Below are 9,748 nucleotides of genomic sequence, written 5' to 3' on the forward strand. Positions count from 1 at the left end.
ATTTGAATCAATCTCTAGTTTACTTGTTTTCCGCGTCACCAATTGAATTTAAAAACCATTTTCTTCTTAGCTTGATATTGAAATTTATAAGAGTAAAGTGTAGACTGGTCCTCTGGATTGAATCTAAAGTACTATAATCACAACTGTTAACTTGGCAGTAGCAAGGATTCATATTTAGTGTATCAAAGTCGCTCTGGCTTGGGAGTGACCTCAGGTGGTCGCTCTGGAAGGTCCCTCCAGGCCTATGTTTTTGCCTCCAAAGTGATGAAAAGGCGAGTGACGTAGGTGGTTAGCTCTGGAAGGTCGCTCTAGGTTGGGAGCTACCTTATGGTGTCGCTCTGGAAGGTCACTCTGCGATGCTCGACCAGGATGGATATGCCTCTAGTAAATTGATCATAACTCCTTCATTACATATCCAAATGACTTGAAACCACTTCCACTAGAAAGCTAACTCAATTTTATGTGTTTCCACAAAATCTTAGCAACAGAAGATTTCTCTAAGGCCTCCATCAATGCTCATATTTCATCCCCTTTTGGATCACAATGCTCCCAAACATCTCAAATCACTCCATGGCACACTCCAACACCTAATAAGGACAATGAATGCAAATTGCAACCTAGACATAGCTAAATCCTAATCTATATGATGAAAATGCTCATGAATAAATGGATAAAACAATGTAAATATGCAAGATATCAGAGGTTATCTCAATGGGACAGCTATAACAGGAGTGTTAGAAAACATCATATATCAATGATGTTTCAGATCCATGAAAGTTTTGTGTGCATAGAAGAAAAAAGTAAGAACATTAAGTTATCAACATGTATTCAGCTCAGGCTTGATTAAAATCTGATTGTGAATGGTTGATTTGAGATTTCTTTGAAGTTGGTTGTTGGTAAGGAATTCAAAAGAGAGCATGACTGCAGTAATATACATAACAAGTGGAGCTTTGAATTTATATTAACAAATGACGTAAATCAGTTGTGGACATCTGCTTAAAAAAATCAGCTTCTTAAGGGTAAACATGAGAAGCATGGTGGATCTAAAATACAAAAACATCTAAGAAGGACTGAGAATACACACACTTGGAAGACAGTTATAAAGGAGGTTCAAATCGTCTCAGTTGCATCATGAGCATATGTGCAAGGATTTACTCAGGAAATATCACTTGCAAGTCAGTCAAGCGCAGGGTCATCAATGTGAAAGGCATACAAGGCGGAATTCATAGATAGAGAAACTCACATGATGTTACATGAAAATTAATTTGATGGAGTTTTTACTATTTGTTTCAAATATATCAGAATGTTTATATAGCTGAAAAAGACATCAAGAATTTTAGATATGATGTGCCACACTCATTGAAGACTCACATGATGTTACATGAAAATCATCAGGAGTTGCACTATTATCGTTTGTTGTTTTTTGTTCTTCTCAAATATACCCTACAGACCAAATTAATCATTACACCGCAATTTTTTTTATGCTAAGTGCCAATTGGGACTTGCTTATATGTTCGAATGCCCCATGATTGATACATAAAATATGATTTTTTTTTTTAAGATTCAATTGTCAAAAGTTCAGAAATATCCATAAATTTTCATTCATCTAACTTCGAAATTTCATGAATAACAACCACTGTTGCTTGTACATCCACTAGAGTACGTAGTGTTTTAACAAAACATCACATGAAATAAATTAAAAAGACATCTTTCTTGAAAGATCTCCAGACAATATGTGGTTTGATTAGGCTTCTTACCAGGAGCCTTCAGCACCAGCAGTCGGGTTGTGGAATGCCTTGTATTCCCAAAATGTCTTAAGTGAGTATGGCTGAGAAACCGTAATGCCTTCTTCTGTGATCTTCGCTATCTGCATAAGGTTTCAAAGCAATTTACATTAGTATCTTTCAAAACAATGAGCTTCAATCACAACTTAATAAAGGTCAAAACATGATATTTAATGACAAACCTGAAGCTTGTTAATAGCCGATCTGTCACGGTACAAAAGCACACACATACATTTCTCAAGGACCTTGACACCATCTTCAAAACTCACGTCCGCATGCCACTCATCACGAAGAATTGGCTTAGCGAGATGGTTTCCAAATCCGGTGGCAACATGATTGTCCTCGAAACTAACACCAATCATCGAAACCTATAGATAATCAAAGATATCTAAATCAATAGTCACATTCATAAGACTACTATATGCGAATAGAAAGTCTTGAGGCATACCATTCCAGGGTAACTTTCCCCATTATTGACACCTCCAAGGACGAGAGTGTTACACAGAGGGTTAAACTTGTTGCGACGGTTGTACATCACACGGGTTAGATAGTTGTGGACCTCTTTTGGTCCCAAAGAGTTACCATCATCCCACATGTTATCATTCAAACTGTGTAAAAAGTAAGGGTTTCGTCAGGCATGATAGTTGACAAGAAGAAAAAAAGAAGCTTAATCAAGCGGATTTTTACACGAGCTCATCAAGATAACGATGAATCTCCTAAAAGTCACTGATTTCTCCACTGGCCCCTAGAAGAGAATGCTTACCAATAGCCTTCTTCTCTCAATGTTCTTGTATCTTAAGGTGGATCCATATGAACCTGCCAGTTCACACAAATATGAAAGTGAACACCGAGATATACCATCATAATATCATGAGCCTATGGACAAATCATAGCACTTGCAGTGAAAAAGAAAATAAATGGTTGATGGCTATAGTTAAAGTTCCATCCAAAACAAAAACGAGATGTTTATTGAAACAACAAAGCAGTTGCATGCCTATATGTTTAGCCAAAATACATTTTTCTTATCTACCAAATAGCTAAATAACTATTAAAAACAGCTTTTTTGCATATCAAAGTTAAAACCTTGACCCATGACGAATTTCATACCCACTTGTGAGACATACAAATCAACCTTGACCATAAAGTTACCATCTTCGCTATTAGTATCATATATAAGTCTTGCAAGGAGATAGGAAAATAAAGTAACAACTGAAGAACTGTAACAAAAAAAATACTAATTATACTACAAACATGAATACCAAGGAGTCATGAACATACAATTAGCACTTAACACTCCAGAAAATCGCAAACAATTCATGAGTGTATACAAAAGGAGGAAGTGGAACTACCTAACCTACTACGAAAGCAAAGTTAATGTAAATGACAAGCTTCTGAACTTCATTAAGAATCCATACCAATCACTATACAAAGCATGAAGACATGAATTATTTCACACCAAAGAAACATCTTTTAACTAAATCAAGACACCAATAGAAGGGAGGCAACAATAAGGAAAGGAAACATACCTCCCATGTCGGAAGCCATCAAAACCGCATCTTTTCATTTGATAGCGACAATCGAAGTGCCAGTAACATATTGGTACCTAACAAAAAAATGTCCAGCACAAAACCCTAAAACCCAATCCCAAATGTTCTAACATTACACAAAAATGAGAAAGTATTATACAGTTTTCTTTGTGAATCAGCTTCTGCGTTGTTCACGGAATCACCATTATCGATCGGAATAGTAAACTGAGATAAAAAAAAGCCAAAATCGGTGAAGAAATTCACCGTGAGAAAAACAAACTCATAAGAATCAAAAACAATTACATTAAGAACGTCGAAGATTTGGGATCGGTGAGACTTACAGTCATGTTTTTCGTAGAAAGCGAAAGAGGTTAGGTTCTTCTTCAAGATCTGAAAGCTTTTGATTTTGGTTTACCTCACCTCACTTCTGCAATTTCCTTTTCCTCAAGAAAACAAACAAACTGAATCGGGTCTGACCCGCTAATTGACCGGTTTTACTCGGTCGTAAACCCCTATAACGCTTAAAATAAACCCAATAATAATAAGGCCCAAGTTCAATAATTTGGTTTTGAGTTAACTTTTAAAATGAAAGTCGGTCTTGTTCCAGAATAATCGTCTCGCCGGAGAATCAGAGTAATAATGGCTAGGTCACCGAACAAACACGGCCGCGATCAACCTCAGGTTACTAAATCTCTCTCTTGCTAAATTATTTGTCTACTTGAAGGTTGAGTAGAAGAAATCGAAACTATTAAAAATGTTGTTTTCCAGGACTTCCAGGGATTTTTGAATGACTTACAGGACTGGGAACTTTCGCTGAAGGATAAAGACAAGAAAATGAAACAGCAACCATCTACTTCTTCAAACCTGGTTCGTTCTCTTCTCTCTTCAGAGTCACTTGATACGTTGTTCTGCGGTATTGTTAAGTCTTTCTGAGATTTCTTGCTTTTGAAACTTCTTTAGAGCAGTGAGAAGTTCAGACCAAGTGGCTCAGGGAAATATGACGTTGTGAAAAAGTATGCCTCAAGTGATGACGATAGTCAGTTCGATGCTAATTCAGAAAAGGAACAGGTATTTTACTTATTCATCAGGCTTATTATGATTGGCTGTATATTTGATATTCCTCTCATCTTCCTTCAAATATTACAGGGGAATGAATATTTCAAGCAGAAGAAGTTCAATGAGGCCATCGATTGTTACTCTCGGAGTATTGCTTTATCACCAAACTCTGTGGCTTTTTCAAATCGGGCTATGGCTTATCTCAAAATCAAAAGGCTAGTTCTTTATCCTTTTTTTTTTTTAGTTGCTTCTCTTCCGTTGTCGTCGGGCTATGGCTTATCTCAAAATCAACATTTAAATGTTTATTTGCAATAGGTATCGAGAGGCTGAGGTAGACTGCACAGAAGCCTTAAATCTAGATGATCGTTACATTAAGGCATACTCACGCCGAGCAACAGCTAGAAAACAACTAGGCATGATCAAAGAAGCCAAGGAAGGTGTCTCACACTCCCATTAAGATGCAAACTATTTCTTTATTACATATTTTTTTTCTTCTTTAAATTTTAAGTTGAATCGCAGATGCAGAGTTTGCTTTAAGATTAGAGCCTGAAAGCCAGGAACTCAAGAAGCAGTATTCTGACATCAAATCTTTGCTCGAGAAAGTACATATCCTTTGCTGTATATTTGCCATTTACATGATAAACTTTATGTAACAAAATTAGTCAACTTTTTTGAATTCTGGGCAGGAAATCATTGAGAGAGCCACAGGAGCAATGCAAAGAACTGCACAAGAGATGCTCAAGACAGCTGGTTTAGAAAAGAAGACAGAATTGACAGATACGGAGATGAAGTTGAAGCCGGTGACCATAGGGGAGGATATGGTTCGGCCCAGCAAAGAAAGTTCGGGGAAGAAGCTCATTGGAAGTGTACAGTCTGAGGTATATACCAATGTTATGCTGTTAGATATATCTAATAGAATAGGTTAGTGTATAGTTTGTTTCACAAGTAAAGGTTGTGTAGGATTTTATTATCACAAAAGTTTTATCCTTTAACTCATGAAAATTTTGAGAGCTCCTCTGGTAAACCATTTTTTTTAATTGTGGAATATTCAGGAGAAAAATGAAAAAGGTTCCAAGAAAGTTCCAGCTATCACCGAAACTGAAGACAGCAAGAAAGTGACGTCTAGGATTCAATCTTATGAAATGGCGGCAAAGTCTTCTAACGTAAATGGTACTCAGTCATCTGGACCGGTGAGTATATGCAATCTTAGTGGGGTTATAAAGGTTGATATAGCACACAGCAAAATCCTATCTGATGCTGCAAAGCTTGTCATTTCACAGGGAAACCGGGTTACGAGCAGAAAGCTAGAACTAACGCCATCAGTGCAAGAGCTTGCTGCTCATGCAGCGTCACTTGCAATGGCTGAAGTTTCTAAAAACATTCAAGCCCCAAAATCTGCTTACGAATTTGAAAACTCTTGGCGGAATTTCTCTGGCGACCCTGCGTTACAAAACCAACTGTTAAAGGTTTGAAATACGACTCGCAAAAATTAATTTATTCGATCCTTAGAGAACAGCGCCACTCATCCGGTTTGTAAATGTATCAGGTTACGAAACCGAGCTCTTTACCTCAGATTTTCAAGAACGCCTTGACTTCTCCGGTTTTGTTTGACATAATCAAATGTGTAGCCTCATTTTTCAAGTGAGTAAACCGACCATTATGCAACTTGGTTCACCAAAACTTTCGGTAAAAAATCTAATGCTTATGGTTTCTTGTATATTGCAGTGAAGACATGGATTTGGCTGTTAAATACATTTACAACTTAACAAAGGTTCCTAGATTCGACATGATCGTCATGTGCCTTACCTCAACGGAGAAAAACGGTACGCTCTTTATCAGTTTCATGCCAAGCCAACGATCTTTAATCTGATTGTGTAAAAATTAACTTACATCGGAATGTAGTTATGATTTGATTGATTTCTTTTTTTTTTATCAGAGCTTCGGAAGATTTGGGAGGATGTTTTCTGCAATAAAGCAACTCCAATGGAATATGCAGAGGTCTTAGACGAACTGAGATCAAGATACTGCCTGAAACAGTAACGCACGAGATTGCGATTCTTAGCTTCATGCATGGTGGACATTTTTGCAGGATCAATAAACATTTTCCAATCGTCCTGAAGTAGTTTTTGCTTGCGGGCCGGTCCGACTCTGGTTTGCTCATATATTTATGGATAGAAAATTGACCAGGATATGTTGTCTTATATTATATCTCAGAAAATCTATTGTCTGTTTTGTTTTCATCCTATGTATTGTGGCACGTGGGAGGGTTTCCCTTTCAAGTTTTGCTTATGCAACTGGAACTACGCATGTTCATTTCGGCTCGGGTCATTTGACTCAAACTTTACCCGATTCAAATTACATGGACTTTCGGGTAATGAAAACAGAAATTATCTTTTGATTAATTGGATTAGGGATAAACACGAACCAGTAAAGGGTACGTAATGGATTTGATTAGTTTTAGTAATTAGTTGTGTAAACATGATAATGTTTTACTACTTAGAGTTTATTATGCCTGAAACATGTATGTCAATTTGGAAATGATATTGACTTTCTGTTTCGTTCACTGTGAGATCCAAGTCACATGAGTCGAACTATATAAGAATAAAATTCAGATAAGTAACGCTGAAAGTCAAGACAATATCCATAAGCAACAATGAAGAGGTTGAAAACACTCATAGAACTATAATACAAACCTTTATATATAAAAATAGGGTTTTCTTCTCTCCTAGAGAGTCCACGTCGTCTGCCACTTAGATAAGTCGACCTTCCTCACGTTGACACGTGTCCAGGCCACACAAACCGCTACGTTTCACTTATTCACACTCCTGTTGGGCTTTCGGTGTTTATTGCGTTTTGGGCTTCGAATTTGTCCAAGCTTCCAGCCCGGGTTGATGGGGTTCGCCTCCTAACCCTAGATCCGCTTGATCGAAGAAACAAAGTTCGTCTATTCTATGCGTGCGACGGCGAGGGGATGACGTTTGTGATTGTCTCTCGACTGTAACGGTCTGATTAATTACTTCGTGATTAATATCATTGATTCACGCCTCCACGATATGTCTTCAAAGCGTTCTTTAGATTTGAGAGCTAGTGTGGTTTCAGTATAAATATGTGTGAGGTCCCTCTCCTTGAACTCATATTCTCTTATAACTCATACTGATTGCTTTTGATATGGCTGATACGAGGGTTTTTTTTCTCGATTTAAAAAAAGTTCGTTGATTATTCAGAATTAAATCAAAACTTAAACGTTGGAGATGATGAGGTTGCTTGAAAATGATGATCACATTCGGTTGATTGGATTGAAGGAAAAAACATCTTTCTATCTTCAAATCGGAATTATGTTAGAGCCAGCCATTGTTGATTCTTTGTGCTACTGATAAGATCAAAATCTGCTCATGAAACATGTGTTTTTGTTTCTTATTTCGGAAAATCTTCAGGAAAAACTTGGGATGAATTAGATGAGTTCAAAGCTTAGTTTCATATCTTCGCTCTATATCAAAATGTATGTGCAAGTATCAGACTTTGTATTTGCTTATCTTATTGAATATCAGACTCATGTGAGCGATATAGTAACAATTGTATTCTTTTATAACCTTTGTTGTGCAGATGGAAAGTTGCAACGCTGGAGATGCAGATGAATGTAAATCAGGGGAAGCTAAAATCAGAAAACAGAGACATGATTTTGCAAAGCTTGCTTTTGGAAATAGACCTTCTTTTGAAGCCAGATATGTGTGGTATGAATTCAAACGCATCAAAGGCAGAGTGGATCGAAATTCATAAATGCATCATAGGAGGACATCATGAAGAGATTCAATCAACTAAGGTAAGCAAGATGCACAAGCTTACTTCATTATTCTTGCCTGGTCTTTTCTCTGTGATTTGGCTACAAAAGTTTGAGCTTATGTTTCTCTATTTGTGCGGCGAAACACACCTGCGATACTCTCAGATTTCCCCATATTACCTCGATTCCGTTAGAAGTTGGGAATTTGAGGCAAATGTGGTATGTTGACGACGAGACAACAACGACAAAATATAAGAAATCGTAAAAAAGAGAGCAAAGAGAAGTTTTATTCCGAATTTGCGTATGAGCGTTTACAACAAGGTATAAGCCTAGGCTCGAGAGCTATCGGCAAGATTCCTAGTTCTAGCAACCCTAAGACGGCTAAACCTAATTGAGTCGCATCCCGAAATAACAAAAACGGAAAGTTGCCTAATTGCTTTAAGTGCTAAGTTTGCTGTGAAAAAGTTCTTTCCCCATACCTCTCGCTTAGGACTCCTTATATACTTCCTCCTATGTCCGTTTACGCTTTTCCCCTTCTGCTCTTAAGCCGTCATACCCAAAAATGAAGATATTCAATTTTTTCCGATCTTCGTAATTATCTTCCAAAACATTGTATTTATCCGCGGAAACTTGACATTTATCTTTCTTTGCGAACCAAGCGTAAGCCATCCTATGGTTTACGGGCTGTTGGTTAAGAAATCGTAAAGTGGGCTTCGAGTCATGTCTTAGGTCCCTTCGGGCCGTCTTTTGGCCCAAAGCGTTTATTACGGTTTCTTTTCGATAAAAACAAACTTTCCGCGGTTTTTATCGTAAAGTTTGATTGATGACCTCAAATATCGAGAAACATGAAATGGGTTTGCTATGGTCTTCTGGAGATAGCATCAAACGGTATACGAGAATCCATGAACTTGTGTTGCATTCGACGTTTGGGAAAAGCTCGGTCGCTACGTAGCGACCGAACTAGACGTGCGCTCGGTCGCTACGTAGCGACTGAGCGGGACGTGTGCTCGGTCGGTACGTAGTGACTGATCTTGGCTCGAGTTCGTTCTCTACATAGCGACCGAGCTTGGCTCGAGCTCGGTCGCTACTTAGCGACCGAGCAGGACGCGCGCTCGGTCGCTACATAGCAACCGAGCGGGACGTGCCTTTGGTCGTTACATAGCGACTTTATTCGGGTTTTTCTCCAATGTCTTGTGTTTTCTCCGCAAAGCTCTTTGTAAAAAAAAATCTTTTTCGAAAGAGTATTTGTCGTAGAAATATTCTCACTTTCTTCTTCGGACGTTCGAGTGTTAACTTCACCGCAACTGTTTTTGACCCCAACACCTGCTCCCCGACAGGGACCTCTATAAGGAGCTAACCAAATATCAGTGCAAAACCATGGAAGACGTCCTATCCCGAGCCTGAGCGCAGAAAAAAAGGGAGGAAGATATCACCAGTCGCGCTAAGACGCAGCAAAAGCAAGATCCCAAGGGGATCAGATCAGACCGAACCAAGCGAGACGAGATACCCTCTCCACGACCAGCCAGGGACTGGGAATCGAAACCGTGACAGATTTCAGAACCGGCCTATCAAGAAGGCAGAAGGGATGGCATTGTCCACGTGGC

The 9,748-nt window shown here is 38.4% G+C and overlaps 1 protein-coding gene and 1 pseudogene across 1 annotated transcript; one reads left to right on the forward strand and one right to left on the reverse strand.

Moving 5' to 3' along the window:
- Positions 1-1,539: 1,539 nt before the first annotated feature.
- Positions 1,540-3,741, reverse strand: LOC103849451 (annotated as a pseudogene).
- Positions 3,742-3,893: 152 nt separating this feature from the next.
- LOC103849452 (RNA polymerase II-associated protein 3) lies at positions 3,894-6,790 on the forward strand. The gene is made up of 12 exons (XM_009126210.3): positions 3,894-3,991; positions 4,079-4,177; positions 4,271-4,378; positions 4,457-4,581; positions 4,682-4,803; positions 4,886-4,968; positions 5,053-5,244; positions 5,419-5,556; positions 5,647-5,832; positions 5,913-6,007; positions 6,092-6,189; positions 6,303-6,790. The coding sequence occupies exons 1-12, from the start codon at positions 3,950-3,952 to the stop codon at positions 6,404-6,406; spliced, it is 1,392 nt and encodes a 463-aa protein (XP_009124458.1). The 5' UTR covers positions 3,894-3,949; the 3' UTR covers positions 6,407-6,790.
- The last annotated feature ends 2,958 nt before the right edge of the window (positions 6,791-9,748 follow it).

Source organism: Brassica rapa, chromosome A03, assembly GCF_000309985.2.
Source record: "Brassica rapa cultivar Chiifu-401-42 chromosome A03, CAAS_Brap_v3.01, whole genome shotgun sequence".
In the NCBI taxonomy this organism is placed as follows: Eukaryota; Viridiplantae; Streptophyta; class Magnoliopsida; order Brassicales; family Brassicaceae; genus Brassica; species Brassica rapa.